We start from the raw sequence: 14952 nt of genomic DNA on the forward strand, positions 1-14952 counted from the left end.
GCATGAGTCGGATGCCAGCATAGAGCAGACATGTTTAAACTGTCTTATACCGAAGAGAGAACTACACAGTAAATATAGATTTATATATTTAGAAGGGCTAAGCCTCTGCCATTGGGTGGGGGCGGTTACAGTAGGTGGACTTTTTTAAAACAGCCATAAAATGATTTTGCCAGTTGCAACTTAGAAATGTGATTCAATCATAAGAATCTATAGGAACTTAAGAAAGCACATGTACTGGAAAAAAGCATCTGATTAATCAGCTAGTCCCAGTTTGGATTTGAATTGTTTCTTTAGGGCATTACTTGTTAACTTCTACTGGGAAACCATGATATATAGAGGTCATAATAATGGGCCCACAAAAACAGCTTGAATTCCCTCCTTCATGAAGAATGACATGTTCCTACACTGTGATTAAGTTTATTACTATAAAATCAAATGAAAGTGTAGGTTAGGCACGACTACTAAACAAATATGACTGGGGTATTCTTGTCAGAGATATAAAAAGTAGAACCCTTAACGCAGTTATTATGAGCCCAACGACCATTTTGTGTTCAGATCGTTTTTCATTCGCAGCGATGACACCAGGTGTGTGCGAGACTGAACATCCAGGTGAACTCGCGTTCAAATGGATGTCACCCCTCCGTGTGTCGGACAGCTGGGCCTGCAGGTGTGACATTTAAAGCGCTCAGGTTCGACACAAAGCTTAGTTCATTCAAGTAGATCACGGATGTGACATCGGCAACCTAGTGAGTTACGTGTGCAACGAGGGTACGCTTGTACGCATTCACCGAGGAGCGCCGACTTGAATTACCATTGATAAATTTGAGTCACATTTTCGATTTGAAGCCGTGTGTGTCTTATAAATGTATGTGTGTTGCTCGCATTAGGTTCAGAAAATCATATTAGCATTGTTCCAGAAGTTTCTGCGCGCTTATATATATATTTAACGATTAAGCACCGCCCACGGTACGTGCTGACGTATTGAACACGCGCTCCTGGTGAGTCAGTCGACGGCCGGCATTCATCAGGAGCGGTTTTTTTTCCTCGGGTGGGTGGGATTTTTTAGAGAGGCGTTGCCCGCACACACTGTTCACTCAACGATTATATACCCGCTGCTTGTCGCGCATTTTTCATAGATTGCGCATTTAAGGTCGCCGCGTACAGCAACAGCAACCCGTCAAGATATTCCTACAAAATAAAAGATTCCGCCATGGCCAACTACATTCACGTACCGGACGAGGCTCCCGCTGTGCCCAAAATAGATGTGACAGTTGACGAGAGCGACTACAGATCCGGTGCACTGAAGCTCATCAAGGAGCTGAGACCGAGCTGGAAGCCGTCGGAGGTCAAAGTGAAGGTGCAGTTTATTTCATTGTTTATTCATTTGATATGGCGCGTCTCCATACGACGCGTCTCAAACCGCGGTGTCAGCCAGCACCGTGTGTTCCCGTTACCTCATGTTCGGTTTTTTTTTTATTCGAGTAGCAAATGACACGATATTTTAATCGCACCGCCGAGAAGTAGCGTCATGCCAGTGTAAAAAGGAGCTGCGGACACGCACAGATAGATGGTAGGTCGGTACTGCAGTGGTTTCTTCCTCGTTAATGTTTTGCCTTTTTGCAAATAGCATCTGCGTCAGCTCGCGATCAAACGGGGAGTTTCTCGCCTCTGGCGCAGCCTGCAAACCCGGGCTAACCTGTTCCACTGCGGTCACATGTCGCTTTTTTTAATATAATGTTTGAGAGGTGACGAACGAGCAAAGCAGCACTCTTTGCTTAGAGGTGTGTTTTTTTTTTTTTTTTTTGCAGATAGAGGTGGGGTTATCTCAGGCAAAAAAATAAATAAATAAAGATCACCATCACGCGCACCATTGACTCAAGAGAGTTTCTGGATTTGATCAGATCGATGCGGGTCAAACGACTAGAAATCTCTAGTCCAGTCTTGTAAACTTCTGGAAGCAATGCACATGACTAATAGAGCATGGCTTAATGTTACATAATCCAATCCCATAAGTGCCAAACTCAAGCAGGACTATTTTTTCTCAAATGAAAGCAAACCTTTACCTCCTAACATTACATTATTCTAGAGAAGCACAGTGAAACATTGCACTAAACGGGATACCCACAAAGTGACTTTATTTTCCTCTCCAATAGTGCTGGGGGTGTGGCTCCGCTTGGTAAACATGGTTAGAATGGGCTTGTGACATGGTCCTCCACCCTTGCCTATATTCATCAATGAGAGAAAAAGTGGGAACTCAGCAAATGCCTGGCATTGCTTCCTCATGCAAAATAAAATTCCTCACAGTCCCGTCGTTCTCAGTCAATCCCTTATGGAGTGAACAATCCGGGCTGGTATGTTGGTCCCCCACCCCTCCACCACATCAAAAAAAAAAAAAAAAAAAAAATGTTCCCAGCTTTACAGCAGAGGCAGATCAGCTCAAATCAAATCAGACAAGCTCTAATTTTTCATGCCTACATTCACCTCTTCTCTCTTTTGTGTAGTTTGCCAAATCCTCTCAGAAGTTATGTAATACTCAAAACTATGTAGTTTTTCAGGCACAGCGCTTAAATATCATAATGTGGAGTACCGTCCCTCTGCCATCTAACCATAGACGTCTAACTAGGTTGTTGAAGCACAGGGCAATTTTTAATTTTTGTTCTCCCGATTCACCTGTTCTCCACTCTTTCTTCTCTTTGTCTCTGCAGTTTTTCACAGATGGGATTACCAATAAGCTGCTGGGCTGCTATGTGGGTGCAGTGATGCAGGATGTGGTTTTGGTCCGTATTTATGGCAACAAAACTGAACTGTTGGTTGACCGGGAAAATGAAGTGAAAAGTTTCAGGGTACTACACGCACATCGCTGCGCTCCACGCCTATATTGTACCTTCAACAATGGCCTGTGTTATGAATTTCTTCAAGGCACTGCCCTGGAGCCTGAGCACATTCGCAGCCAGCCTGTTTTCAGGTAAAGCGCTTTGTTACATAACAAAGTCCTTAAGGGTGTTTCCACAAATTCAGTTTCTTTTGCCAAATTCATTAGAAAGCAGTCATTACAGTTTCCTTAAAACGGGAATTCCAAACATTCTTTTTGTTTCTTCTTTGTACAGAGAAATTGACTTTCATTTTAAAATGAAGCTTTTCTTCCTTGGTAGTAATTCTTGTATCTGGTTTGAAAACCAAAGCTGAAGTTGCACTTAAACATGTAAAAAGTCAAAATGCTAAAATCTTAAAATTTATTTCATAGATAGAGGACAAGTGGTAGATGAACTGAAGTAAATCTTAAAATGTATTTGTATTGATTGTATAATAGACAATAATTAAACAATGCCTTTTGTGAAAACCTTTTAAATATTTCCCCCCTCACAGCTTAATTGGTAGACTGAGTCCTGTTGCACTTCGCTGCTCGTTGCCCTAATTCAAATCCCATTTTTGTCTCTTCTACCTTACAGGCTCATTGCCATGCAGCTGGCCAAATACCATGCCATCCATGCCCACAATGGCTGGGTGCCACAGTCTGATCTGTGGCTGAAGATGGGCAAGTACTTTGCTCTCATCCCAAAGTACTTAAAAGACCCCGAGCAGAACACCAGGTGAGGCCGTACAGAAGATTCTAATGACTGAAATCTGCAAGTCCTTTAGATGTGACTGATCATGTGACTGTCAGACCTTTCTGCTCTTTAAATGTTTCAGTACATCAGTGATGGTTTCATACAGGCTTGTCTGAGGAATATAAGTTGTTTTAGAACAATTTCCACAGTTCATGAGGTGTTTATTGCATTTGTTTAGTCTAATAAAGTTTACATACAGTAATCGTACTTAGACATAGTGTAGTAACTCAAGGGGACAGTATGATATATTTTATCACTAATCTTGTTCTACATTTAAATGGACCTGAAGTACGAAGAAATTGTAAGTAATAAAAAAAAGTATATATATATATATATAGAACAATTTAAGAAGGCTGAGTAGTAAATGGAATTATTATTATATTACACTTTAGTGTGTATATTTCTGTTCTCAGTTATCTCCACGTGGAACTCTGACCTCCTACCTCTCTTATGAGTCACAAACGATCCAAACAACCCCATGTGCATTGGCAAGGGTGTTTTATCATAGTTGTACATGTCTCACTATCTGAAGAAGTATGGGAAATTCCTTTGCTGTAAAGTGAAGTCACCGACGCAATTGACTTCGCTTTACAGCTCTGACATTCCTAAGAAGAGATAACACAACAGAGTAAAGGGAGCGGATGGAAAACGTGTATTCAAGGTCAAGCAAGCAAGCAAAAAAAAAAAAGCATCATTACCAAGGTCTGTCACAGATTGTTGGTTTATACTTACACTTACACTTACACTCTTATTTCCTTATCAGTCTCGAATAAGCTAACAGTAATACAAGTATTGTATTCCTTGCATTACCTAATTCTTCATCTAAATATGAAGTTTCTATCATTTTATCACAGTTCAGTTTAGGTAGGTACCAACACAAGAGAAAACAGGTACATTACATCACAAGGAAACTGAGTTATAATTATCCTGTGCTAACTCGCTTTGGGCACTTTGGCACCAATCACTTTTTACGGTTTGAAAATTGCGTTGGTAATAACAAGTACCCTCATATACATTGGCAACCAAATTGAATCCAAAACAAACACTGACTTTGCACACTGTATATTTCCATGGAGGACACCCAAATATTAATAAAGTAATAGAAATGCTGATAAAGACACCCGCAGTATCTCAGGGGTTCATGCGTGTGTTGAAGACAAAAACAATCCGATAGGTGGAGTGCTAAAGATCACACGATCGCAAATAGGACTGAAGCCTCCTATTTGCATTTTGGGTTGCATAATGTTTGAATTGAACTAAGCCATGCAGCAATGCAGTTTGCTTATTTGCATAGGTGTTTTCGTAGAAATGGAAACAGACATAAGTAAGTGCAAGTAGCAGCATGTATGAGCACTTTTTGTCATTAATAGTGAAACTAGTGTATTAATGAAACCTAATGTAACAGGCAGGAAATGTAGCTGCAGTGAGGACTTAAGTAATGCAACAAAATCTTTAGTTGTAGTTGGATTTCTGGTTATCTTTTCTAATTCTTTGTTCAAGCGTCTTGTTATTTTCAGAAATGTTCCCATGTGTTGTATGTGTGTATTTGCAGTTAAATGGACTAAATCTTGCATGAATAAGAGCCTCTTTACCCAGATCTTGTGGTTTCTTTGTTGTGGACTTTGTTCAGGTTGTGCAATTATGAATAAATCACTTTATTTTTTTCCTTTATTTATTATCCAGAAATTGCTTTGCGCAGAGCTGTGAACTAGCTGTGAAATTAGAGTATATCATTTGTTTCTCTCTCTTCCCTTCCTAACTTTCCTAGTTTCAGGTTCCCTCGTACTGACTTTTCCTCCGTCTGTCCCTCCACTTACTCATAATCCTCCTACCTCCTTTGTGCACTATTCATCCTCTGACTCTCTGCCCCCTCCAGGTTTAGTATGGAGGTGCCCAGCCCACAGTGCCTCCGAGAAGAGCTCGTGTGGCTCCAGCAGAGCTTGTCGGTGCTGGGCTCCCCCGTAGTTCTGTGCCACAACGACCTGCTCTGCAAAAACATCATCTATAACCAGGGGGCAGGTGAGTATGAACTGCGCAAGTGCAGTCATAGACATTACTGTGTGTGTCTGAATTGTGTTGTAGTGTGAACTGCATTGGTCCCTGCGCTCAGGTAGGATTGCATTACCTGCACTTCCTCAACGCTAGTCACATGCTTCACTCATTGTCAGTGTTTGCATTGGGCTGAAGTAGAATTAGAACGGTCAGAAAAGACAATCTTGTTATTTGGATGATCTGTTTTGTTCTAGGTGGAATCCTCATTTGAAATGGGGCAAACACAAACATTTGACGGTGGGCCAAATTTATGTGATTCGACTATTATGTATTTAACCAACTCATCTGTCTCAGACTTTAGTTCCAGATTTCAATTTTCTATTCATTTTTTTTTTAAATCCAGGAAGTCCCCCTCTAAGCTGATTTTAGTTTGGATTTCCTATTTTCCTCCATTTTGTCTGATCTGTCGTTCTAATTCTGTGATGAAAACTCAGTAAACCAGTGTTAACAGCCTGAACAAACGATTTCATTACATCATATCGTAGAAATGTCAAGCAACCCAGGCAAACTTATTAGCTTACTTTTGCACTGAGCGACTTTAAATTCTACTGGTCAATGAGACTATCATTGAAACTGTTGTAGTCATTGTCTTTGTAGCAGAGGAATGGCGGGGTAAACTGGTGAGAAAGGTGGGAAAAAATTTTTTTTTAATGTATGTGGGAGGTGGGGTGGGTGGTTTCAGAGCTGTCAGCCCCCTCGTCGGTATGCGACGAGGGGCGGGGCCCTTCTCACAGCTCCTTGTGTCTAGCCTTTCTCCCCTAGGAATGACAGCCGAGGCTGTGGCTGCCCTGCGCCGCCCTGCCGTGGGGAGGCAATGGAGAGAGACAAACCTCACACACAGTCGGCTCTGAGGGCCCTCGCATAGTCTGCCCACTGCTCAGGCTAAACGGGATGAGTTCATGGCAGCAGTAGGAGCCACGTACCTACCTATTACCTTCCAATGCTACTCGCCCACCAGTTGTCCCTCTGACAGTAGCTAGGCTACTTACCATGCTGGTTATTATACAACTCTTGTTATGGTTTGCACTTGCTGTAAGCTGTAAAGCTACTTTCCGTCACTGCTCCTTATTACGCAATTTCCTTTTCATAGCATCAATACTGATCAGATCATATAAGTGAAAGGATGACTGGTGATATTCTGTATTTTTCTTATTGTCAACAAACCCCATTAAAAGATCAAAACTAACAATGAACTGGTCCAACTATCTAGTATTACTACATATAGTTATAGCTCCGTTAGAGCTACGTTGTTGTCCATTAACTATTAGAAACAGTGAGTTGCTATGTTTCACTGGGTGGACATGTTCAGTTACATTATGATGAACACACACAATGTTGTTTATTCTGAGCGCATACACCACCCTGCTGCTGTGAATACCAATTGTGTAATAATCCACAGCTTGAAAATAGCCCTGAATAGATTTACTGTTTACTTAACATTTGCTCAAACCTAGTCCAGCTGTTTTAGGAAACTACTGAGCCATTATTATTATTTTTATTTTTTTTGAAGATGAAGATTTACATGTGTATTTATAGCTTGAATTAATTTTGTGGCCGATAGCCGCAGACAGGATGGGGAAAGAGTCTTGAAAGACGGACCAACACGTTGTTGGTTTTAGTGTTCTCATGGGTTTTGCTGACATTAACAATAGCATAGAATATCATGCACCGTATCCTTTAAAGATGAAACATGCTTCTGCAGAAATGCGGAGAAAAACCTTCACCACACAGAAAAATAGTGTCTGGTTAGATGTAGCTCATCGGGGAGTGGATGTGCACACCTGCAGAATTTCATTTAGATCTGCATATGAAACAAGTGGTTTGGTTTCGCTGGAAATGGGCCAACAACTAGTGTGGGAATGCAGCATTACCCAGAGTGCACATGCCCATCCAATTTTGATTTATAGTGTAGGTCTCATGTACAGACAAATCTGTGCACATCTTTGCATGTTTGCCGAATCATGTTTCAGGCTTCATTACGTAAGGTTGAGGTTATCACGACTTCTGTTTGGAAGTGTTATTGATTAAAAGCCAGAATAAAGAGGAATTTTCCCATATTTCACACGTCTTAACACTGCAGACGCAACAGGACCACACCTACAAAGTGAAATGGAAACCACAGTAGTCCAGGGAATTGAGCTCTAAGTTATAATGGCTACATTTTTGTCCACATCCACTCAAGTTGTCTAACCGTCGTTGTAGTAAACTCAATCCTTATCTTCTATCTAACACTTCTAGTCGTTTTGCTCATTTGGAAAACAGAGTAGGCACGAAAAGAGACTGAACAGCCACCACGCTGCTTCCTGTCACTTCTGCTCTGCTGTTGTTGCTGTAGTTAAAACCACTCGTCTGCCAAAGGTGACCGCAGAGAGGCCACCACTTCCTAAAACTATAAACAAAACTGATGGCAGATTAATTTGTTTTTCAAAAATACTGCTAAAAGTATACTCTCAGCAAGTGTTACTTCTCTTCTTTCTTTGTCTCTCTTTACTTTGTCTCTCAGCCTCTATCACAGGCTGCTTTAGTTTCCCTGCCCCTCTCACTTTCCTCAGATGTTCGCAAAGACAAAAAAATAATTCTGCACACATTTTACTCGGCCCCGAGGGCCACAAAATCTGCAGCTCAGCAGACAACAGGAAGCCTCTCAAAGATTCTGTCATTTGCAAAAGCGGCAGAGGTGTCACGCTATTGGGTTCACAGAGGACCAATGGGAAGGGAGCATTGGAGGGGAGTGTCGTGAGATGGGGAAGTGAGGTTGCATGTGTGAGGGGGTGGAAAGAAAAGGAATGAGAATTTGGCAGCAGGGCCTCATGTTTCGACACTGCGTGAGAGAAAGAATGGATAAAAGACAAAATATGTCAGTGAGAGAGTGAGCATGTGTGAAAGATGTTTGCCCCAACCTTTTCATCTGCTGCACAGGGGGGCTATAGCCACTGCCTGGAGGTGTTCAGTTGTGTCCCGCTAGGACCTACACGCCGGCTGGTAACCCACCTCAAAGTGTCTTTCTCTGTAGTCCAGCACCACCTCAAAGACTAATATTCCACATGTTAGGGCAAAGAAATTAGCCAAGGCTAAAAGAAGACAAGAAATTTAGGATTATTTGATTAAATGTATTGTTTTTTTAAAAATACATTTTTTGTTAATAATGGGCTTGTTAGTAAGGGTTTGTATTTTGAGATCAACCACTTCCTCCTTTGCTCATTGTTAATTTAAACACCTCATATTTTCATATAGTCCACGAACGCAGTCAGACAGCAACACATTCTTTGACACTTCGTCTCCATGCTTGAACATGAGATTTAAAGTTACAAGCAGACAATCAGCTGTAATTATCAGCCAGCTCTTACCGTATTTCAGTTCAAAAGACACTTTTTCAGAGGTAGATGGAGAAAAAATACAGTGAACAAACTCAACTGAAGTGTTCAAGCTGGCAGTCTAAAACTCTGTGTTTGATGTCAATAATATTCCCAAGACTATAAAAACTTTTCAAATGGGCGGGTCCAGAAGGTTTAGTGTGTGTCTAAGAGCTATAACTCTAGTTGGCTCTCAGCAACAACAACAAAGTTCTGAGAGAAAACATGTTTCAAACAGTGTGTTGCTGTACATTTGCTTTGGCAGCTCACTGTGCTTATCGAAAGACAACTTTAGTATCTCTTTGTATTTTACTATCTTCCTCCCTTTGTCTCTCTGCTTTCATTGCCTTTTTCTCATTTTTTTTTTGTTGCTCCCATCTCTTCAAAACATTACTTTGACTTGGCCTTTTTTTTTGTACATGTATCCAAAGCAAACATTGACAGAAAAGCCAGATGTACTCGGGTTTTTTTTTGGTCCTAGATATTTGTGTGTTTTCAATGTGTTGCACGTTTTTATCTCCAGATAATTTATCCCAGCTCCATATTTTGTTGTCTTGTGAAACTCAGTTAGAGGTCTAATCTGGTCTGTTCACTAAAATATCATCAACAGCTGAACCTGCGTGAATATGTTTGAGCTATCTGTATGTTCTCTTCTGTATTGCTTTCTTTGTAGCCCTTCAGTATACCTAATTAGAATGACAAAAACAAAATAACAGCACCAACTTTCCCACATCTAATAAACTTTTATCTCGTATATATGTTCACTCTGACCTCCCTAAATCGTAACTGCATTGTGTTTGTCCAAAACAACATTATAGTGCATGCGTAGGAAGTGGCAGTTATTTTCAAATGAGTACCTCTTCAGTCGAAACGTCTCTCACAGTTCCTTCTATTCATTTTCTGTGCCGTCTCCCTCTTGAGTCTCTCTACACTCCTTTTTTCCTCAAAATGCAAGCTCTTACTCCTTGCCCCACAATCGACAAACTAGCCAGCCAGTCAGACAGGAAGAAAGTTACAGTATGAAATGAAAAGCCTTGACATTCTGAGTAATCAAAGGGAAAACACAACATTTTAATTTTATGTCTACTTCCTGTGTCTCTGTCTAAACAACGCTGCTTCTCTTTCCAGGCAATGTAAAGTTCATTGACTACGAGTATGCTGGGTACAATTACCAAGCCTACGACATTGGGAATCATTTCAATGAGTTTGCGGGTAAGTAGAACTTGTTCCGCTCGATATGTTTAAACAAAAAAAGATGCATGTATGAAGTGCCTTCTGAAATATGAGTGTTAAACTCGTGGGTGTTTTATGTGTTGCAGGCTTGAATGAGGTGGATTATAGTCACTACCCAGATCGGGCCTTTCAGCTGCAGTGGCTCAGCTCCTACCTGGAGGCCTATAAGGAGCACAAAGGCCAGGGCAGTGAAGTGACTGACGGAGAGGTGGAGGTTCTTTATGTCCAAGTCAACCGATTTTCCTTGGTAAGCGTTTGTACTGCACGTGCATTATGAACCATGTAAGGTTTTGGTAGAGCACATCTGCACCTGGCTAGTCTTTATGGTCAAGTGTTGAGTTTTAAAGACCAAGATGGAGATGGCGTATATTCCTGATATAGCTACATGATATAATATCTATAACACGGTGGTTTACAGTTACCAGTCGCCACTTATGATTTGAGGAAAACCATTAAGATTGTAATCTAGTAATGGCTCATGGTCACCCACATGGGTTATCTTTACTTTAACACTCCTTGATGTGCCATGAGGGTAGTAAAGGCTGATAAGGAACAAAGTTGTCACTGGATCTGACCAGAATCTGAAAAAGTACAAGTTATATGTTAGTCCTGACATACGCTGCAAGTTTTGCTCTCTGCTGTCGTTCCTACTCTACATCACACCCTTTGTCAATAGCAGTCAAATTTTTAAGAGTTGAAGTTAAACACTTATAAAGCACAGTAAACCTCCTGGGGGCTTGTTCTGAGTGGATGTTCTATTTATGCTGCCCGCTGCTGGGGTCAGCAAACATGGATTATAGCATGATGTGGGTTAAACAGAGTGCCATGTGATGCGGGCTATAAAAACCTGCGCTACCTGCTCTGAATATAAAGGAAAAGTGTTTGTGATGTGGCCACCATATGGGGAGTGCGCTTAATGATAACTGGTAACCCCAGTGAGACTCAGTGAGCTCCCTTGAGCCACATTCTGCCTTGTTTACTGTCAAGAAGAAAAGAGGGCATTGTGGAGGATGGGCAAGTGAAGCAATTGTATTTCTGTGTCAGCTAGTTGGTGTTGTTGCCATAGGGCTTCTGCTGGCTTTGTACATGCTTGAGTGACCTTTGTTGGGTAATTAGAAACGACATTTACTTTTTGACAGTGAGTACATGCTTACCCTTTGTGTTGTTCTTTCACCTCTGTGTCTAGGCATCTCACTTCTTCTGGGGTCTCTGGGCTCTGATTCAGGCCAAGTTCTCCACCATCGACTTTGACTTCTTGGGGTAAGCCCAGATTGAAATAAACCCACTTCATCATGAGCTGTTTTATTTCCCTCAGCCCAGCAGATTTAGGTTATTTAATCATGCAGTATGTTTAAGAACAAAATGCACAGCACCCAGATTGATATTATTTGTGTCATCTCAGTGCACATGATATGCAGCATGATATTTTTGCACCGGTATCCATCTAACTAACATGTCACGTACATTTTTATCTTATCCCTGACTCTGCTCCTCTCCCCGTGTGCCTCTCCTCTCAGATATGCAGTCCTGCGCTTCAACCAGTACTTCAAGATGAAACCGGAGGTGGCTGCACTGAACTTACCGGAATAAAAGCGTCCACCCCCTCATCATCATCATCTCTTCCTCCTGCTCTCCCTCCTTTCCAACCTGCTCTGTGCCTCACACGTCGACTGCAGAGCGCCCTCGTGTGGTGCATGTAGGGAAGATCCAGACTGAGAGTCTGTCCTGTTCAGTGCCTACAGGATCTCATCTACATGTCCTTATCTTTTATAGATTGAGTAGACCACATATTTTATCCATCATCTGCTGTCACAACTTTAACCAAGAGGCAGCCCAAGTCATTTGTACTGTGGGTGTGTGTGAAGTACTGACCTGCTCTAATGTGAAGCCCACATAACTGAATTTATTGTGGTCATTTCAATTATTCTGATATCAGTTAGGACACAATCATTATGAGTGTGTATTGTATTTGAAAGCAGCTTGTCTTATAGTTTAAATCACTATAAATACAAAGTAGGAGGAACGTTACCTCCTTCACAACCAATACATAGTAACCACCTCCATGACAGAGAGGTGGCCCAAACACTAATCTGATTGCCTGGAAACACCTTCCTCATATGCACATTCATGGGGAAAAACCCTTTAGCGCCAGCCCAGCTACCGACCAAATTCCCAACAACACAAAAGCAATACAGAGCCTGCTTTGTTTGCTGAAGAGCCAAGATGAAAAAACAAAGCAAAAAAAAAAAATCATGAAATGCCAACATGAGAAGGCATTATGTGTCCCATGTGATATGACAACATGTGGTCTGCCATGTGACTCCTGTTCTCGCCCTTATTTCCCTCCCCACACACGTGCATGGGTGGTGTCAGCATAGCCATTTAGTCATTGTTGCTGTGTAGTTTGGTGAGGGCTTGCGTGTTTTGGCTTTTTGGTATGAAGGTAGAAACATCGAGTTGCAGAGAGCATCTTGCGTTTACATCTAACTTCTCCCTTGAGCTAAATCGTTGAGCACTGAGCAGTCTTTTGACTTGAAGGAGATTTTCACTGTAATGTACATTTCATGTTTGTTTTGTTTAAATCTTAACTGGGGACAAACTTGCATCTCACTGTATTTGGAACATTCCATGTTCATAGTGGTAGACAGAAAACTTGGTTGTAGTTAACATGGTAAATCAGCAGCGTAGGGGACTGTGAGACACGCTGTACACAACGAGACCAAACCATTATATTGTCTGCTCCATGTCAGGGAAAGTTTGGGAATAATCTTTAATGTTACAAAACACTGCTGTTCAGTCCTAATGAACTAAAGACTGACCATTGTATACACTTGTAGGCCAGTGTGGTATGGTCTTGCTTGGTGTCAGATTTCTGAGCCTCTGTTGGCATTCATCATTTTAAATGCCCAATTGTTGAATTGAAGGTCTGCAGAAGAGTGGAATTTTGGCAAAAACGAAAGTGGAGTTGGCTAAGTTAGACAAATCTGTATTAAGTTGGAAAACATGTAAAGAAAGTCAGCTGTTAGTGGGACCTAAAGGACCTGAGGGACACCATCTTCTGGACGAAAAGAAAAACAATGGCTGCTGTCAGTAACTTGTTCTTGATACTCACCATTGACCTTCATGTAAAATGTTTTTAAAATGAGCTCCAGGGGGCCCTTTTTTAAAGACTGCAACAAGTTCATCTCTTGGTTACTTTAACAAGCCTACACCAAAGTGCTGACATTTATTTTTTGCTTGTACATAATGCACACTATAATTTTCCATGTAGCACAAAGAGAACTCGAATGACAATTATGTACTTTTTATACTTATTTAAATGGAAATGGTTACGGTGAGGTCTTTGAGAGTGTGTGGATGTTTTCGGATGCAGCAACAGATGACTCTTGGGCAAATGTAGCGTATTAAAGACAAAAAAAAAAAAAGAAAGAAGTACATTTCCACAAGCATTTGATTTGTTAGGCTCCACAGCAATGTAAACATAAATGTCACATGTAACAGTTTGCAAATGACATGTTTGTCCAGGTGGTCTCTGTTGTAGCCAGTTTGCAAAGCTCCGTGAAGAGACCATTATTGACGAGACTGAATTGTGCCCTCATGAGAACACTCCTGCACAGCAGTAGCTAAAGGGGGCACATTGAAGTGTTTGTATGTCTGTGAAATCTTATTTTCTACTCATACTTTTAAAGTTTGAAGGTTCAAGTCTGTTTTTTTCACATTTGTCTTTAATTCAGTGTTTTTCATGGTGTTAAAATGAGATGAAAGAATTAAGATATAGTTTGAGTTGGGCTTAATATTAATTTTTATGTATTTCGGCTTTTAACCTATGTGAAAATCTTCCATGAAAGTATATTTGATGGTAAACGGTTTAGATTAAGCTAAGTTTGTTTTCTGTAGGGTGTCTGGATAGTACACTGTCAGAACACGTTTACATATAACACATAAATGAATGCAATTTGTCAAATTCTGATGCCACGTAGAGTTTTCAAAATAGTAAAAACTATAGTTCTGAAATATTTACTAGGCTTTAATTTCCCATCTTCTGCAACAAATTAATGGATTTTCACAGTATATCATACATGGGTCATGATGGTACTGCGAATAATATATGAACCTCTACACAAGTATGTGTTTCGAATTTAACATTGTAAAAAGACTGTCCTTAAATCTTTCTGGCCACTTTACCATATGTTTATATGTACAGTAAACAAATGTGATATCTTTGCGTGTTCTCAAACGTGAATGAATGTACATAGAGGGAGTTCCTTTATTTTTTTGTTTTCTAAAAGTTTCATTAAAGTGAATAGTTGCCTGGGGTAAGAGGTGAAATAATAATACAAATTTCAATACTGTAAGCAAAAAAAATAAAGTCTATTTACCCTTATCTGTGTCTTTCATCTTGAGTCTCTTCAGGGACTAAAGAGGGAGTCTTTGTCTTTGTCTTTATTAAAATTAAGTTAAGCCAAAGCAGAAATAATTTTGATTTTATATAAATATATTCAGTTTGAAGGTCTTATTTAGTGAAACAGCGCCCCCTGCGCCCTCTGTAGTAAACAGCTGGTAAACGCCAGTTACTCTGTGTGGTCAAAGGCGGTATTGCACCTTTTACTTAAGTCAATCAAAAGGAGGAAAGGTTAAGAAAGAAAGGGAGTCCTGCTGTGCAAAACTCAAGGAAAACATCTCTCTGATAAGCCGTACACGCCTCA

The 14952-nt window shown here is 40.7% G+C and overlaps 1 protein-coding gene across 1 annotated transcript; it reads left to right on the top strand.

Moving 5' to 3' along the window:
- Nucleotides 1-999: 999 nt before the first annotated feature.
- Nucleotides 1000-14630, top strand: etnk1 (ethanolamine kinase 1). The gene is made up of 8 exons (XM_010738208.3): nt 1000-1357; nt 2706-2965; nt 3450-3590; nt 5485-5627; nt 10142-10225; nt 10333-10493; nt 11433-11506; nt 11764-14630. The coding sequence occupies exons 1-8, from the start codon at nt 1211-1213 to the stop codon at nt 11834-11836; spliced, it is 1083 nt and encodes a 360-aa protein (XP_010736510.1). The 5' UTR covers nt 1000-1210; the 3' UTR covers nt 11837-14630.
- The last annotated feature ends 322 nt before the right edge of the window (nt 14631-14952 follow it).

The sequence above is a fragment of the Larimichthys crocea genome, chromosome XX (assembly GCF_000972845.2).
Source record: "Larimichthys crocea isolate SSNF chromosome XX, L_crocea_2.0, whole genome shotgun sequence".
NCBI classification, from domain to species: domain Eukaryota; kingdom Metazoa; phylum Chordata; class Actinopteri; family Sciaenidae; genus Larimichthys; species Larimichthys crocea.

What these genes read in the sequence shown, in the direction of transcription:
- etnk1 (XM_010738208.3), top strand. Translation starts at nt 1,211, where the DNA reads ATGGCCAACTACATTCACGTACCGGACGAGGCTCCCGCTGTGCCCAAA. An exon ending in CGTCGGAGGTCAAAGTGAAG is followed by an intron (nt 1,358 to 2,705) that starts GTGCAGTTTATT and finishes TTGTCTCTGCAG; the next exon opens with TTTTTCACAGATGGGATTAC. An exon ending in AAGTCAACCGATTTTCCTTG is followed by an intron (nt 10,494 to 11,432) that starts GTAAGCGTTTGT and finishes CTCTGTGTCTAG; the next exon opens with GCATCTCACTTCTTCTGGGG.